General features: G+C 41.3%; 1 protein-coding gene across 5 annotated transcripts in view; it reads left to right on the top strand.

Annotated features, from left to right (window-relative positions):
* CAST (calpastatin) overlaps window positions 1-17,508 on the top strand; it is a 101,021-nt gene extending 83,513 nt beyond the window's left edge. For all 5 annotated transcript variants that reach the window (XM_075932101.1, XM_014571325.3, XM_025182416.2 and 2 more), the window contains 11 exons: window positions 449-499; window positions 697-792; window positions 2,275-2,376; window positions 3,098-3,145; window positions 4,640-4,741; window positions 6,154-6,246; window positions 6,970-7,023; window positions 7,749-7,838; window positions 10,601-10,678; window positions 11,200-11,264; window positions 14,770-17,508. In XM_075932101.1, the coding sequence (XP_075788216.1) occupies window positions 449-499; window positions 697-792; window positions 2,275-2,376; window positions 3,098-3,145; window positions 4,640-4,741; window positions 6,154-6,246; window positions 6,970-7,023; window positions 7,749-7,838; window positions 10,601-10,678; window positions 11,200-11,250 (765 nt within the window). In that variant the 3' untranslated portion in view covers window positions 11,251-11,264; window positions 14,770-17,508. The remainder of the gene's footprint in view (window positions 1-448; window positions 500-696; window positions 793-2,274; window positions 2,377-3,097; window positions 3,146-4,639; window positions 4,742-6,153; window positions 6,247-6,969; window positions 7,024-7,748; window positions 7,839-10,600; window positions 10,679-11,199; window positions 11,265-14,769) is intronic.
* Window positions 17,509-17,966: the final 458 nt, after the last annotated feature.

Raw genomic sequence — 17,966 nt, 5'->3', positions numbered from 1 at the left:
ATTTTTGCAAATATCACCGACGGTGGTGATATGATGATAGTAGGGTGGCACAGGCATAACTGAAGCCTGCAGAACCTTTGTTACTGATGCTGATTTGTTAGAAGGAAACGCCCCTCCTTGACGCATATTCTGGAGTGATTACACAGGGCTTACAGGTTAGGCTTTCATTTGCAAACTGAGCATATTTGATAAGCAATGGAGAGACAGTAAACAGGGAAGCTCCACATGACCATTTTTGAGTCTTTCAGAGCAGAACTGTAATTTTAAATGCTTACAACTGTATTTGTGCCAAAGCCTGAGCAATGACAATCAAAAAGGGTGGGGAGGGGCAGGGACAGGCAAATATTCTGTGTAATAACACTTTGCATATTTTTAACCACTGTTACCAAAAGACTTGGATGTCGTGGTCATAGAAAACTACTTTGTTAAACAGTGTTTTTCCCTGTAGGATAAAGATGGAAAACCACTCTTCCCACCAAAGTCTGAAGAAAAACCCCAGGTGAGTGAGTAAATATTCAGAAAATCTTAAACTTTTCCATTTATTATTCATTAAACAGAGAAAGAAACGATTTCCTATTATTTAAGCTTTCAGCTATATTCTGATTCTCTAAATTATGCAGGTATAATCAGACGATTCAGCAGATTTCAAACAACAAAAAAGGATAAAAAAGCAGTTTTGTTTTTTTTTAATTGCAGCCCATGAGTGAAAGTGATATTCTGGATGCTTTGTCAAAGGGATTTGCCACTTCCCCAGCAACAACATTACAGTCTGCACCGCTATCAACACCTAAAGTAAGATCTCTGCATGCATTTGTTCTGTATTTGGTTTTATATTCAAGTTGTTTAAATAATTTTCCATTATTTTTATAGTACGTGTAGGAAGTAAAATACTGACCCAGGCAATAAAGAAAAATCAGGTGTGCTCTGATGTTATGTCTAGTTCAATAGATGATTGCGATGGTAACATACAATCATTAAGTTTTTTCAAAGCAGTCTAGGGGATTTAGACAGATGGGATGAAGTCCTAGACCCATTAAAATCTCTATGACCATTTCCATTGACTTCAGTGAGGTCAGAATTTCACCCACTAATTTTAATGGAGAGAATGTGTCTAAACCCACTAGGCTGAGATGGGCATGTTATTTCTGAGGTATGGAGTGTAGAAAACATACCGTATATTCCGGCGTACAAGACGACCTCTGAAGTTAAAAAACATCCCCCAAAAATCGGGGGTCGTCTTGTACGCCGGATGCCCCGCCGCCGGAGCCCCTCCGCGGCTTTGAAAGCCTCGGGGGAAGCCGGCGGCGGGGCATCCCAGGCGCGCATGGGCTGCCCGCCCGCCGGAGCCCCTCCGCGGCTTTGAAAGCCTCGGGGGAAGCCGGCGGCGGGGCATCCCAGGCGCGCATGGGCTGCCCCCCCTCCGGAGCCCCTCCGCGCCACGCGGAGGGGCTCTGGAGGGGGGGCAGCCCATGCGCGCCTGGGATGCCCCGCCGCCGGCTTCCCCCGAGGCTTTCAAAGCCGCGGAGGGGCTCCGGCGGGCGGGCAGCCCATGCGCGCCTGGGATGCCCCGCCGCCGGCTTCCCCCGAGGCTTTCAAAGCCGCGGAGGGGCTCCGGCGGGCGGGCAGCCCATGCGCGCCTGGGATGCCCCGCCGCCGGCTTCCCCCGAGGCTTTCAAAGCCGCGGAGGGGCTCCGGCGGGGGGGCAGCCCATGCGCGCCTGGGATGCCCCCCCGCCGGCTTCCCCCGAGGCTTTCAAAGCCGCGGAGGGGCTCCGGCGGGCGGGCAGCCCATGCGTGCCTGGGATGCCCCCCCGCCGGCTTCCCCCGAGGCTTTCAAAGCCGCGGAGGGGCTCCAGCGGGGGGGGGGGGGGGGAGCCCTGGCGCTCCTGGCGGCTTTGCTCCCGGTGCCTCTGGTCTGCTGGGGACCATCTCCAGCAGACCACGGACACCGGGAGCAAAGGAGGCGGAGGGGCGCTGGGGTATAAGATGAAACCCTATCTTTTAATTAAAAAGATAGGGGGTCGTCTTATACGCCCAGTCGCCCTATACGCCGGAAAATACGGTAAGTTTAAATGACTTCCCAAGAACTGTTATGCCCTCTAATTTTGTGTGTGTGAATTAGGCTAAAATAGATACAGTATGTCACAAAAATCAGGTCCCAGATGAGCACTTGTTTTTTATTTTAAATGTGCTTCCCATAAACTTAGGATTTCTTATATATGTTTATAGTATTACACACTCGTAGCAACAGTGTATGTTTGTTTGTTTGTTTTAGAAATCCATGCCTGTTAAATCTTCCCCAGCTACCTCTGAAGAAGTTGTCTCTTCCACTACAGCTTCTGGAGTGCACTCAGCAGCTCCTTCAGCTGCCCCCCCAGTAAGCTACATGCATTCTTGTTGGTGATAAGGTTCAGACTAAAACCTGTTAGAGGAAGAAAGCCGGAGACCTTTTGAGAGCAGTTCTTAATGGTGGGGCCTGTTGTAAAATTGAACCCTTTGCTGTTGAGACTGGCTACTAAGAAGATAGATTTTTCTCTGGAAAATAATTCTAGGCTCATGCATTTTGGGTACAGTTTTGCTCTGTGAGTCAAATTGTACATATATGTAACATAAACCAAGTTCTAGAAACTTCCTGGCCAGCAGCAGGAGTGAAGGCTTTTAGTTGTCCATCTCTCCTGGTTTCTCCAGAAACATGGACGACATAACAAGATGTGGCCTAGCAGTTGTGATTAATGTGGGTTGTTGATTTGTTAGAAGGAAATGGTCCTCTTTGACCTTAAGTCTTGGATTGATTAAACAGGGCTCCCAGTTAGGCATTCATTTGCAAATTAAGCATATTTGATAAGCAGTGGAATGACAAAAACCAGGGAAGCTCACAATGACCTTTTTAGAGTCTTTCAGAGTAGAACTGTAATTTTAAATGCCTACAACTATATTTGTGCCAAAGCCTGAGCAATGGCAATCAAAAAGTGGGGCAGGGAAGGGACAGGAAACTATGCTATGTAATAACACTTTGTATATTTTAACTGCTGTTACTGAAAGACCTGGGTGTTTTGGTTCTAGAAAACTGCTTTGTTAAACAGTGTTTTTCCCTGTAGGATAAAGATGGAAAACCACTCTTGCCAAAGTCTGAAGAAAAACCCCAGGTGAGTGAGTAAATATTCAGAAAATCTGAATGTACATGCAAGAGCCAGCAATAGTCTGTATGAATAGCCTCATTTTCAGCTCTGAACTGGAATAGATTTTATAATTGATCAGTGAGAGGGACTGGTTTTGGCCAGAATAGGAGCACACTTTTGTTGTTGTTGTTGTTTGTTTTTGCAGTGTGTATGTGCACATTTTTGGGGTCTGTTATGCTTCCCCCCCATCTTTTGTCTGCCAGAATTTAATCCTATATTTGGTCAGATAAATAAAAATAAGAGCTAGATCCTGATGGGTATTTTCTTTCCGGCCATGATAATGGGTATGGAGGTTGGGTTTTTCTGGTTTTGTTTTGTTGGTTTGTTTTTATTTGCTTGCTTTTGGCGAGGCACCTGCAGGTGGGCTAGAAAAAGAAAATGCAAATAAATGTAGAATTCTATAATGTCGTCATGACAAAGCAGGAAAAGTAAGGATTAATGGGGAAGAGTGCTTCTTTCCATCCTCTGCTAAAATCAGAGGAGAGCTTTCCTTAGCTTGGATAAGCAGGGGTCTTACACATCCCCCATCTCCTTCCGGTGCAGTGAAAGCTCACTCTTCTGTTATGTGTCTATTAACTATGTGTCTATTAACTGGAGAAGCTAAATTTTTCAGGAGGTAAAACTTAACAGATTTAAATAAAAAGCAGCACATTCTGGAAGGAAAAACATTTCAAATGTTAATGGAAAAATTATACAGCCAGGGAATTTTAAGTTAGGCAACTGGCACTTGCTTCGCAGCTTATCTAACTAATAAGGTATGTATATGCTTCGGTGTAAAAAAACAAAAAAAATTGCAGCACTGAGTTATAGAGCCCAGGTGAAGTGACTCAGGTGCAGGCTGCAGAGCAAAAGGTATAGTGCAGTATAAGATGCAATGAAGGGAAAGGAGGGTCTCAGAGGTCAGGCTAGAGCCTAATCCCAGATGTTTATACTGCATTTTTCAACCCAAGTTAGCCAACCCAGGCCAACGGCATCCGTTTTGCAGGTCTCTTACTGTTCTGTAGACATGTCCATAATTACCTTGGCAGAATGAGAGAGCACCTGTTTGTCAAGATGATCCATTTTAAAATTGTTTCTAGTTTCAATATTTTCCTAAATTAGAATTGGTTTGCTTGTAGCAGAAGAACAAAGACATTTCAACTTCCTTGTCTATACTAACTGATCTCTTCTCTGGCTGTAACCATCATGATACCATCTATATGTTTTGTTAGTCTGTAAAGTGCTACCAGACCATTAGTTGTTTTTTAAGTTTATCATGTACAGACTAACTCGTCTATCCCCTGAAACTTGTAAATATTCAGTAACTTTCCTATGATGGTCACTACTTTGCAATTAATTTTATTTATGGTATTTCAATGGCAGAGTAGTCTTTGTGTTGGATGAAGTTAGTGTTTATTGTATCTCATTTAAATCCAGGGGTTTTTGTGTCATGTTTTCTTGAATATATTTACATTTTGCTAGGGTGGGAAAGAGCAAGATGATGCCCTAGACCTCCTGTCTGATTCACTGGGACAAAGAGAACCTGATCCTGATGAAAATAAACCTCTTGTGGATAAAGTAAAGGTAGTGAACTATTCTCTGCTTGTACCACCAAAAACAAATGGAACATACACCTTATCGTTTTTAATGTATTTCTTTTACACAGAAGAGAATATGATACATTATTTTCAAGCACAAGAATAATTTTAGTGAAGATAAAGTGTTCATGTATCCTATGTTTAAGCTGTGCTTCGTTTTTATTCAATAGCTGTAATTCAGTTTAACATTTCATGTTTTCTTGAGGGTGTCCTGGTTTCAGGCAGTATATCAAAACAGTTAGCATTTTGGACAGACAGGTACACGTTATACATTCATTCGCATGTCATTGGGATTGCACAGGTTAAAAAAATGTGCAGAAGTTGGTCCCTCATTTTTTTTTAAATCTTTGAAGAAAGCACTATATAAACTGCAATAAATTGTCTGAAAGGGTGTCCAACTAAGTACTGATGTAATAAAAATAATTAATGTTGGCAAATGACAGAAAGCCCAGAACAAAATTTGGTATATGTGCCTCAAATTATAGAACATGTATGTTAACTGTTGTATCTTTTAACAAAACATACATAAAAAGTTTATAGCTAATTTGGCTGCTTTGTTTTTCAGTTAAAAAAGAGTCCTCTAAATTTTTTACTGTAAATAGCTAGTTTTTGAATATGTGCTGAAAAATATACATACATCTAATCAAATAATACATAAAGCAGCCTAAACAGATTTGACTGTCGAATGAATGCTTCCCTCTTCCCTGGTATTCAGGATGTTATGATGCCATATCCTCCTAATCATATGTTTAAAACAGTCTCTGGCTGCAACTTAATTCTGACTGTTTCCTAACTAATAAGAGACAGACCACTGGCATTTAATTGTGAAATTTGGCTGGCAAGAACCTTGCATTTTTACACATTCTGAGCATGGCTGAAGAGTTGCAACACACGGCTATGGCATTATAAGAACTTTAACCTTAAGTTTGAACTAGAGTAGTAAATGGATAAGTTCTAATATGATGGTGCAGTGTGCTGAACACAAGGAGCTGAGTTGTTGAGAAGCAAAACTGAAAATGTACTTGAAAAAGATCTGTTGTCATTTTGTGGGTTTTAACGTATTAAAATAGTATCAGAGGGCAACAGTTTTTAAAGCTTGTACACAAAGTGCACTGTTTGTGATTAAGCAGATATGTACCCATTCCCACTGTGATGCCTATACTCTTGTGTATAAAAATGCTTTTGTGCTCATAAAATATTTTTCCAAAAGAGGAGGACTTTTATAAGAGCTACTACTGAAAAAAATTCTCTGTTTAATAAAGTCATCCTAGCATTTCTATTTGGATCAGTTATTTGTATGACACAAAATTACAGGAGCAGTAGATACCGTTTGCTGTTAATTGACCCCACCTTTCTAATGGAGGAGATCAGTAACAGTGTTTTATTTCATATTCTTAGGAAAATGCTAAATCTGAACACAAAGACAAACTTGGGGAAAGAGATGATACAATCCCTCCAGATTACAGGCATATTTTGGATACAAATGAGCAGGTAAACACAGCCAAATATCTCAGTGGCCACATTCTGAATTTGGATTCAGTCATCTTAACAGTGCAACAAGCTTACGCATGTGTAGGTCAGTTCTCCCATTAGTAAAATTGTGTGAGCAACCATTGGAGTTACCTGAGTGACCTATCAATTGGCATTACCTACATAAATCCCCACCCCTTAGATGGGAGAATGGAGTCCCTAAACCATTATGTCTCATCCAGAGAAAATGGACTGTTCTTTTTTACATTGAACAAAGTCAGAATTGTTAAAGCCACTTTAAACAGCCATCAGTGATCAATGTAACCAGGAAGTACTGGGATCCACATAGTTGAAAATCAGGCTCATGGTTTGTGGATGAGAAACATTACATAAGTACTACCGGTTTTGTGGAACTGGCAGGAATAGTCTTGTCATTCATTTTACTGAGTCACTGCCATGCCAAGGGAATGACCATGCTCAACAAATGAGAGCCAGACAGTGTGTCCCAAGTTCTCTCCTACTGAAAGAATCTAGGGTAAAATGTAGATTAATTTTCAGGGGGACATTAAAACAGGAAAAAATGTGAGGTCACAAGAATCTGATGAAGAAGGCTGTGTAGGTATAATAAATGGATTGTAAAGTAGATAGGGACAGTAAAGGATTGTGAATAAAGTAAGAGTTTATTTCACTGTAAGTTTGATCCATCAGCTCAAATTAAGGGTGAAATCTATCTGCTTTTTAAAGGGTAAACCAGTAAAGCCAACAGTAAAGGAGGATGTGAAACCCAAAGAACCAAAGGTAAAAGTCATTACAGTTTTATAATGCAGCAAAAATAATAAGTTTTATAATCTGTTCCTGAATGTACTGTGAACTGAATGCTGATCTAAACGATGTTGTTGATTCATTAACACTGTATATTGCAAATCCTTAAATGCTGGTGACTAGGTATAGAAATGCTTTGCTTATTTTAAGTGAGAATAAAGACTTTCATATAAGTACTTGTAATGTGGATGTTACATGCACAGCTATATTAAAACAATGTTAAAGTTGTAAAGTCAAGTATTGAAAAGTTCAGAATGTCTCAGAGTTAAGGTTGTCTGTACAGTCTAAATTAGACAGTACTACCAGCTTCACCTGTAATAAGAATATGGAATCAAGATTTTAAAAAATGAATTGTTAAAAGCATATTTAAGAAACTATATAAGTAGCCTTACGTTCAAAAAAAAAATGCTGAGCCTTAATAGCTCTGATTTCAAAATGGCAGCACTTCTTGAAAATCAGGAAACTGAGTGTTATCTATTTAAATATGGACTAGGAGTCAGGTTTTTTGAAAGTTTCAGACGAGTGATTTCAGGGAGCTGCATTTACACGGGGAATAGAACTATGCTATGTATACAGCTTTGTGGATTGGAAAAAAGTGCTTAGGATATTTTTGCTGGCTAAGATTCGTTTTTTGCTTTACTTGATAATCTTAGAGTACAATCTATGAATTCTTTGTCTTCTACACTTTGTGTCTGTTACAGAAACCTACAGATGACTCTGCAGCTATTGATGCTTTATCAGGGGACTTTGATAATTGCGCAAAAACTCCTGCCACAACACAACACTCTAAGGTACGATATTTTCTCCCCAGGAATTTGTGAATTAGTGTATATTAATGGCCCGCACAGGTGGAGATTAGTATTTTTATTTCTTTTGCTTTGACTCTGTTTATGTTTACCCTTTCAAATGCTCTGCTATGGGGAAGTGTAACTTAAAGGGACGCTGTTAAGGCTTCAGTGTTGGTCTGACATACTTTTAGAAGTATGAGAATTGACTGGGTTCAAAAAATAATTAGCCAAGTTCTTGAAAGAGAGGTCTATCAATGGCTATTAACGAAGTGGTCAGGGGTGCAACCTCCTTCTCTGTGTGTCCCTAAGCCTCTGACTGCCAGAAGCAGGGACTGGATGGCAGAGAACAAATCACTTGATAATTATTTTGTGCTAGTTATTCCCTCTGAAGCTTCTGGCACTGGCTATTGTCAAATGGCAGGATACTTACTGGGCTAGATGGACTATGGGTCTGACCCAGTGTGGCCATTCTCATGTTCTTATCCAGAGATCCCAATTGTTTCCATAGTCTGCCTTGGATAAAGATCAGGAGGAAATAAGAATAGATATATAAGTGAGGCTGGAATTGCATGTGGCCCTGATGAAGACAAAAAGTCTGAATGTAACGCAGGAGAGAAAAATCCTGTTGAAGTAATCCTTCGAGCAGCAGTGGGGAACTTCGGGCCTGGGGGGCGAATGTGGCCCCTGGCTTGCCTGGATCTGGCCACTGAGACTCAGTGCCCCTTCCCTCCAGCATTGGGGAGTATGCACTGGCGCGCCAACCTCCCTGCTGCCCCACCTTGGTGTTGGATCATAGAAAATCTACTTAGTCTGGGCCCCTATTCGCTCTGGTGTGGGAGAGGGATGTGGGGAGTGTCTTTCTGCTTCTCCTTGTCAGTGGTGGTGATGGTGGTGGGGGGGGGGGAATTGGCTTCTCACTTGTGTGTGGCTCCAACTGATTTTTTTTCCTGTGGGTCAGCATCCCTGACCCAGAAAAGGTTCCCCACCCTTGCCTTAGAGCAATGAGAGAGCAGGGTAGATTTCAGTAGCAGCTTTTGTTTAGGCTGAGGTGGAACAAGATGAAACATGAAGGCAGAGAGGAGAAGTTTTGCCTTCGTGGCTGCAAGTATGATCAAGATCTAAGGGAAGGTTGGAACAAAGGAAAAGCTGGTTTGTGAAGATGCTGTAAAAATAGTGGTAGAAGTCCAGACTTGACAGTCTGGAGAGAATTTGGATATTATGAGAAAGTAAGGGGGAGAGAGAATTTAAGTATAACACCAACATAGCTGGCCCATAAGCTGGGGAAGATAAGGGAGTTGACAGGTCTTTGAAATTGTGGTAGGACATCCATTTGGAAAGATGAGAGTGGCTGGAGATGTGAGATTGCACAGTGAGGGAAGGCAGGTGATAGGAAGGTACATTTGGGAGTCAACAGCTTAGAGATGGTACCATAGTTAAATTTATAGGAATGGATAATTACACTCCGGAGAATATAGAGGAAGCTGATATGTGACTAAATCTGGAATTGGGGATTTGGGGATATTGACCACCTGGAAGTCCTGACTCAGCCTGGCCTTCTAGCTGCCAAACATACATTTTCCTGCCCAGATCAGCAACTTCTGTTGGCCTCTTAGGAACTTGAGGTCACAAGTGACTTCTGTGAGTTAGCTGATTTTCTCAGAGTTAAAATGTAAAACACCTAGTTACTGATACAGTTACCAGTAATCTCCTATTTAAAACATTTCCTGTAATTCGTGATTTGTTTGTAAGAAATACCCTATTAAACTATAGGTTACGAACAAGATACAGTTCTCAAAAAAGAAGGTGATTCTGTTTCCAGATAGCCCTGCTGACTACAGCAGATCTATAGAAAGTTGCGTGGTCATCACGGGGTAAGAACGGAAAGAAAACAGGGTTTAACTACATATTTTTTGCAGTAATTTAGGGCTTTTCTCCAGACTCCCCAGTATCGATTGGATAATAAACAATTATCTTTGTTAGATTACTTCAACCATTGTGGAGTATATTAAATGAAATGAATTCCTGAGCTGTAAAAATTAATGTATTTTAATTCTCATTCACTGCTTGACAATTCATCCTGTTTATGTCCTCCAAATACATTTAATTTTTCTCATTGGGATAAGAAGAGTGAATGTTTGGGCTGATCTTTGGACTTCTCCCAGATCTCTTAGCAATTGTTGGCACTGATTTTAGGACTCTGTACCCTAACCCATTTAACCATCCTTATTAAAACTGATTCAAGCATTAGCCTAACCCTAGAAAGGAGCTCTTTGCTTTGGATGATCAACAAAGCTAAACCAGAGTGCCTTATTTCATTATCTTTCCAAAACCTCTTGTTCCTCAGCACATACAACATGAACGGTACATTTGCAGTTAGCCACCTAAATATACAGTGTCTAAATGGTACAAGTCCCATAACGTACAGTTTGTCTGTGGACTGAGGAGTAGATTCTTTGGTGTGGTGCACCTGCTTTGTACTGAATATGGAATGTGGCCACGTAGTCAGGGCAGTAGGCCACCCAAGGATCAGCTTCATCCTTTTTCTTCTGCCAGACAGGGATCTTGCCCAAATATTCTAGACTCCATTTGATTCAGGAAGATGGTACCAGTCTGTTGGCTCTTCTGTCTGTTTGAAAGTGAATTTGTTTCTGAGGACAGATGCCAGGGTTAGAGCTGTTATTGATTCCCTGTACTCTTGAGTCAGCAGGCTTTCTCTTTCAAATCTGAACAGTTTGTAACTGACTTTTTTTTTCTTTTGAGTGTAGGACAAAAGTGGAAAGGAAGCTGCTGCCACTATGAAACCAGCAACAAAGGACAGTGGAAAACCTGAAGATCCTAAAATGGTAGATACATTCCTAATATGTATTGAGCTGGATTGTTGAACAAATTTGAGTGTGGGAATGGGCAACTTAGGTCTGAAATAATTTTATTTCGACATTACAGTTTGAGGAAAGTGTTCTTAAATAATTGATTCTGTTTGACCCACTCCTGTGTGCATGCAAAGAATTGCTGCTTCAAAAGAGAGTAAATCCAATGCAACATGCTGGGCAGATGTGGGGTGTGTATAGTCATATGTTCCTCATGACATTCAAAATCCTCATTCTCCCCATCAGAGCTTGTTGCCCTAGTCATCCCACTCCCTTGTATCTATTTCTACTTGTGATTGCATCTCTTCTTTCATCTCCGTCTGGAGCACGCTTCCCCCGGCCTCCCCTTTTACTGCTGTGGAGCATGTCTCACAGATACAGATCGTTTAGGTGCTGTCATTATCCCTGCTCATGTGTAATTGTTATAGTATTTTTATTTCTAATCTGAAACAATAGCTTACAGCTCACCCATGCTTTGTTTTCCTTTTCCCTTTTAGGCAAAGGAACAGTCCTCCAGTGCAAAATCTGAGAAACAGAAAACAAGTTAGTTTAATATTAGTGGGTAAGAGTTCTTTTTAACCCATCCTTTTGGTTACCAGAAAGACTATCTTCATTATTGAATCCTAGTTAAACTAATAAAATAAGACAATTTGACAACTCCAGCTGGAACCAAGGCGTATTTCCCTTTTAGACCAAATGTGCAGGACTTCACCATAGAGAATCCTAGACAGAAAAGTCCTGCTAACTACTCCAGGGCATGCTTCTCTTGTTCCTCACCAGACCAGAACAGTATAATTTCTTGCAGTTTTTCAATAGTTTAATTTTAAATCTTTCTAGTGATTCCACTGCTTCCTTTGTGAGACTTTCACAAATTGATAAGGCTCACTGTCAAAGTTATTCCTAATAGTCTTATCTAAACAGGCTTTCTACTTTGCGTGCTGGACCTTTGGAGTATTTAACTGTGGGCAAGCATGTGCTTCCTGTGGCCAGAGCTGGAGAATTTTAAAATCAGTGTCTGTTTGTCCACATGTGCACTGGGGATGTTAAATTTAGATTAAATAACTAATCGAATAGTTGATGGAATTTCCATTGACTATTCCATTATTCTATAGGGTGCCTCCACCTTTGAACTGTAGCAAGAGCCCTCTAGGTTCACAAGCGGAAGCCACGCAGGGACGAGAGGCCAGCACTGGCCCAGCACTCCCTGCAGCGCCTTAGCCTTTGAAATGTACAAGAGCCCCAGTGCCCGCTTGTGCTATTTCCTGCTGTGCCTCTATCTCCCCTGCCTCCTGCGGAGATGGTGCTGGGCAAAACCAGCTTTTAAGTCGGCTTCCCCAGCACCGGCTCCTGCTCCCTCCTCCTTGTTGCCTCCCTCTGATAGAGGCAGCAAGGGTTGGGGGGAAGCGACTAGTCGCATCACTAGTCGGCTACCCGATAAGCTTATGCTTATCAGATAGTTGACTAGTCACATACATCCCTAACGTGCACTCTTGCTCGCCTCATGTCTCTGGCTGAGAAGATAAAGGGAGTGAGGGGTAAGAGGGGAAGACTGACTGACTCTTCAGTTCCTTCTCAGCACTGCATGGAAGCTCCAACCTGGACCGGGTCCAAAGCTTCTGTTTTCTCCTTTTTCTGTGACCATATCTATGTCTGTCTATAGGTAAATAGTTTGGGAGGTGTTTAGAATTTATAGTTTTAGCTGAAGGTGTGAGAGTCTCCCTCCCTCCCACCACACCCCGGTCCTTATTTGGGGTAACGGACTATGCCTAGGACACAGGGCTTCAAAAATCTCTGTTTCTTGTTCAGCAACAGCCACCAGTTAGAAGCCCACATAGTGCCAGTGTCCACTATTTCCTGTTATTTCTGGGTACAGCTGGGGAACTGGCAGGAACTTCACTTTAGGAAGCATTGAATGGAAAAGGCCATGCGACTCCAATCAGAACCAAGCCAGGGAACCTTCTCACCATACCCTGTCCATTGGCCTGACTCAGCAAGGAGACTGCCTCATGCCAGGAGATCCAACTCAAGACTGAGGCTGTCAGCCCCCACATATGCCTCATTTGGGTCTTGTCAGGAGAGCAGAGAGCAGGCCTGAAACTAAATCCTCCTCCCAATCCTTGGAAGAAATCAGCCCTGCCTAAGCTGCACAAGTCTGTGAGGTGACCCCAAGAGAACTTTGTATGTTCCAAGTCTTAGAGCATGACAAGAATTCCCCCTCTCTTCCATCCAAACATTATGCTTTTGACTCCTCCGCTAATGTGTCCTTTGGAATGGCAGTCCTTTATACACCTTGGCCGTCTGCATCTTTGTACCTTTCTCCTATTTGAGTACAGCTTCTCCATCATCCACAATGGGGTACACATAGGGACCAGCACTCACTGAAGAAGAGAAAAATACGTATAGTAACCGGAGGTGCTTTGATACGTGTGTTTCCTATCTGTATTCCATTACCTGTCCTCCTTGCGCTATGCTTCAGATCACCTTTTTGTTCTCAGTGGAAAAGGAATTGGAGACCAATGTTCCCTCTAATTTTTCAATGCGTATGTGGAATGAATTTTGTAATGTGCACCGATATGTAGATAATGTGTGGTGCATCATCACCTCTATATTGCTGCACATTACAAAATTCATGTCATGGGAGTGGGGTTCAGTGTGTGGGGGGAGGCTCAGGGCTGAGGCAGAGGATCAGTGTGGAAGTGAGGACTCTGACAGGGGGTGCAGGTTCTCGGGTGGGGCTGGAGATAAGGTTTAGGCTGCCCCAAAGCTGCAGTGGGGGAGAGGCCGTCCCCCCCGTCACCACACTGTCTCTCACCACAGCAGCATCTGATCTGGGGGAGGTGAGGGGGCCTCTCCCCATCTGTGGCAGCTCTGGGAATGTGGGAGGGTTGCCTTTCCCCACTGTAGCCCTGAGCACTTGGGCAGCCCTTGATAGACTGCTGCATGGCTACACAATTTAGAGGGAACTTAGCTGGAGAGACAATCGGTCTGCTTTCAAAGACACTCCAGTTACTGTAGGATAAGTAACCTTTTCTAATGTCTTTATTACTAGATATCCCTCTTGTATGATGATACTTGATCTTGTTATTTATACCCTTAAAATATGTATAGATAATTGTATTAACTCTGTCATCAGCTAGTTATAGATAAGGTTCTACCAAACTCACAATCCATTTTGGTCAAACCCCCATAGCCCAACGGTTTTTAAATGAGTGTATTTCATGTTTTTACATTGGAAATTTCATGGCAGTGTAACCGTGGGGAAGGAGGGGAGTGTTGACCTGAATGGAAGACAAGGGGGATTGCCAAGCTATTGTTGTGGGATTGCCACACTTCAGTGACGTGGCACTGCAGAAGTGAAAGATTCCTGCAGCTGGGGAGGTACACGGAGCTGGGTCTGATCTCTCCTCCTCCCTCATCCCCCCCTTCCAGGATTAGCTGCGTAGAGGAAGGGAAGTCCCATCCTCATCAAACAAGCTGGGATGGACTAATGGCTGGAGCCAGGTGCACAGTAGGAACCCGGGACTGGGGTGGCTGTAGCCTGCCACTGCACTCCAGTAGTTAGATTTTACTTGGGAGGTCTGGTTTCATGGTCCTTGATGTCTTTTTTCCAGGACGTGAATTTGCACAGGCCATAGTTATATGGTGTATACTTAGACCTCTAATCTTTCCTCAGAATACTGTTCCTAAAGCCTTTACTCTTGTTTGTAGCTTTCCTCTGAAACCTTCTAAAATGTTGACTTGTGTCATTTCCTGAGAACTAAACACAATTTTCTACATGTAAACACACAAGGTGAAATCCAATGAGAGAGAGAGTTTGGCCATTATCTTTGATGGAGCCAGGTTTTAACACACAGAAGTGATAAATACTCTATATGTGCAGCTCAATCTCCACTGTCTTTTTTTGCATTATTACACTGCAAATAATATATTACTGCTTCCTGGAATTCTTTATCTGAGGAGAATAATACAGAACACAGAAAAAGTAGCTGATGTTTGTTCAAGTTGAATTTCCTTTTACATGTTATATGTTTCACTCAGTTTATCTGAAACTTTTTTTTTTCTTTCAGGTGTTGGGCACTTAGTGTAAAAAGTCTTCATTCTGCTGGTGGACAGTTACTCCCAAAGAACGAAAACTAATTCAAGAGCATGAGATTATTCGGGTGGTTTTTGTACAGTGGTATTTGCTGCAGTTTTTTCACATCATTTTTTCAGGAATGGAGTTAGGGTTTTTTTTCTAACCATTTACGTTATTGTATTGATACTTTTGAAACTTTTTTTTGTAATTTCTTCATTTCTGAGAGGGAGAAGATGCTTTATATTTGTAAGAAGTCTATTTCATAAAAACTTAATAGCAATTCCAGAAACAGCCTGCAAACTTTTGCACATAATCTCCACATAGTGCCTGTAAATCTCAGTAGAGTTCTCTAGGTATACACTAGCATTTTTAACATTGCAACGAATGCATTAAGCAATTCTAGGAATGGTAAAGAGTTTTGGTTATCCTTGGCAGTTCTAGGCTGGGGGTATAATGCATTTTCTTGGGTGAATTTATGGGTAAGAAATCCTAGGACAATCAGATATTTAGTGGCTGGCAAATTAAAAAAATGTATCATCTCACCTCAAACTCCTAAAAATAAAATGTCTAAAATCTGGATAGTGCCTTTGTTGCAGAGTGAAGGAAAGCCTCTGCTCTCTCAAATCCTGTCACTACAATGATACTCTGATATTCTTTCTGCCAGGAGTTTCTTGACTACAGATGCTAATGCAAATCACCTAAATTCCTGGCCATAAAATACTGCAAGAGGGGAAACGGGGCTCATGAAACCTAGCAAGAATCGAATGAATGGAGCGCCAAATCTACAGACAAGGTGGTACTTCTGCAATAATACCTAGTCACAATAGAGAACAGACTTTGACTCAAAGGGCAGGTCCACACTAAAGGGGAAGGTCAAATGAAGAGATGAAACTCCAGCTATTTTAATTATGTAGCTGGAGTAAACGTTTCTTAAATCACCATCCACACAGTGGGAGGTCAGCAGGAGCAAACGCTCCCGTGGGCTTCCCTTATGCCTCGTGAGGAACAGGAGTACCAGCACCGACAGGGGCACCCTCTCAGTTTGAATTAGTGGGTCTTCACTAGACGCACTAAATCGAACCTCAGAAGATTGACTGCAGCAGCATCAATCTTCTGCATAGTGTAGACATGGCCAAAAAGTGGGTACAGGAGCAGAGCAGAAGTTGATGCTACAAGGAATGGCATTAACTTCCATGAACTATATTTTCAGAGTCCCCATGAAAAGAGGTTGCAGAGCAGCCATTCCCTGACAACCACATTGCAACATTGAATATAAAAGGATATTCTGTTAGCTGCTGTGTAATGTGCTACTTTCTCCAATTTCTGTGGGCTCACAGCAAAAGGAAGCATAGTGCTGTAAGTGCAAGATTTTAGTGTCCTTACTCACAATGAGTAACACTATAAATAAGCTCATTGACTTCAAGGAACTACACAGAATGTGGTAATAGTAGATGAAATGTTAGGAAGGGCCTCAAAATCTGGGTCTGTCTATCAAGTTATTCCAGCCAACCATTTTCCGAAGACTTAATATGGAGGATAATTAGAAGTCTGTCAACCTGACAGTCTGCATTGAAAGCCTGTGTCACACTAATAAAGATTTTAGAATGTATGTCCTGTTGTTTTTATCTTCTTGTTTCCAATTATATACTATTGACTAACTCACTAAAGACAACTGAAATGTGTCTACCAAAGAGCATTTAAAAAGTAGGCTTTGGGATACGAAAAGTGTATGCAGTGCTTTATGCAAAATCTGTAAAATATTTGTCATCAGGTCTTTGTGAAACCAAATGTAAAACTATAAACATACAGTAAGAAAACTAGTTACAATTCTTATTTTCATTTTGCTTTTATATCATTACAGAGCAATTTCAGAGCCAGCTTTTAAGTTGCCAAATGCCATTTTTTTAGTTGAAATTACCTAAACTATGAGCACAAATATTTGTGTGCACAAAATTGCACTCATGAAAATGAGAATCCAGTTGAGATTGTGCTTAAACTCTAATCATTTACATAAGAACCCTGATGTTCTTGGGAGATTGAAGATGCATTTTCTTTTTCTTCTTAAGTTCTTATATACTACACATCATTCTGGTGTTTGTGTATAAATATTTCTTTGAGTGGGAGTTTACAAAGATTTCATGAATGCATTGTTGTTGGTTTAATTTGTGAGCTTTGTTTCCTGAAGGCAAGTAGCAATGTATTGTCTTGTAGGCAGCTGATAGATTCTTGATTTTTATCTTGAATAATCAGAGATGAGGGCAAATCTAGCAGATAAATAGCACAGCATCTACACAGATATGTAAGTGTGGATTTAATTTCTTCTGGGCTATTAGAGTGTTTTGACTGCACTGTTTAGAGTTTTTAAGATCAACTTTAATTTGTGCTGGTCACAGTCTCAGAATATGCAGTTTTTTAATTTAATAGTTGACAAATACTAAAGTGTTAAAGAACTTGAATCCTTGTTAATTTCTCAAAAAGTATTAATTGCTCTGAGAACCAGTTCAGTTCTTAAATATTTTTCTACAGATTGCACCTCCCAAAACCAGGACTCTCCCATGTGGCCAATGGCTCAAAAATTTTCCCTGTAAAAGTTCAGATGAGAAATCACAGGATCGTGCTTCAGGTTTTTCTTTGATAGCTGAAATAGGCTCCCCTGCCAAATGTTTTGAACACAGCATGTGTCTGAAGATTTCTTATTGTTGAGCCCACAATAAACCACCTTTGAAGTTAACATTCTGTTTCCTATGATTTTACATAAAGCAGTTTCTGGTCAAACAGAGATAAGATGCAGACAATATAGGTAGTATTTGTTAGATTAATGCACTATGTACACATCTTCGATCTTAAGGTTGTAGTTACAGGATATAAACAGACAAATATACAAACAGCTGTTGTCCTTGATTTCTTATCTAAACGAATGGCCTTTCCTATTAACCCTTCTTAGCATTTATTTGATGCCCAGTGCCCCCCACAAGTGAATTAGCCTAAGTACAATTGCAATGCTTTTCAACATGCCTTTAAGGATTACACACATTGGTTATTTGGCCTGCCGGTTTTAAAATGCACTGGTTTGCTAATATCACCATTTTTGTGTACCTTACCTGAACTCACTTTAATTTATTAAAAATCCTTTTTGAATAAGGATGGGTAGCTAAGTTGTGAATGCAGCTCTCAGACGTTTCGTAATTT

The sequence above is a fragment of the Pelodiscus sinensis genome, chromosome 6 (genome assembly GCF_049634645.1).
Source record: "Pelodiscus sinensis isolate JC-2024 chromosome 6, ASM4963464v1, whole genome shotgun sequence".
Taxonomy (NCBI): Eukaryota; Metazoa; Chordata; order Testudines; family Trionychidae; genus Pelodiscus; species Pelodiscus sinensis.
Note: the sequence above shows the minus strand (reverse complement) of the source record. Positions and strands in the feature narration are given on the sequence as shown.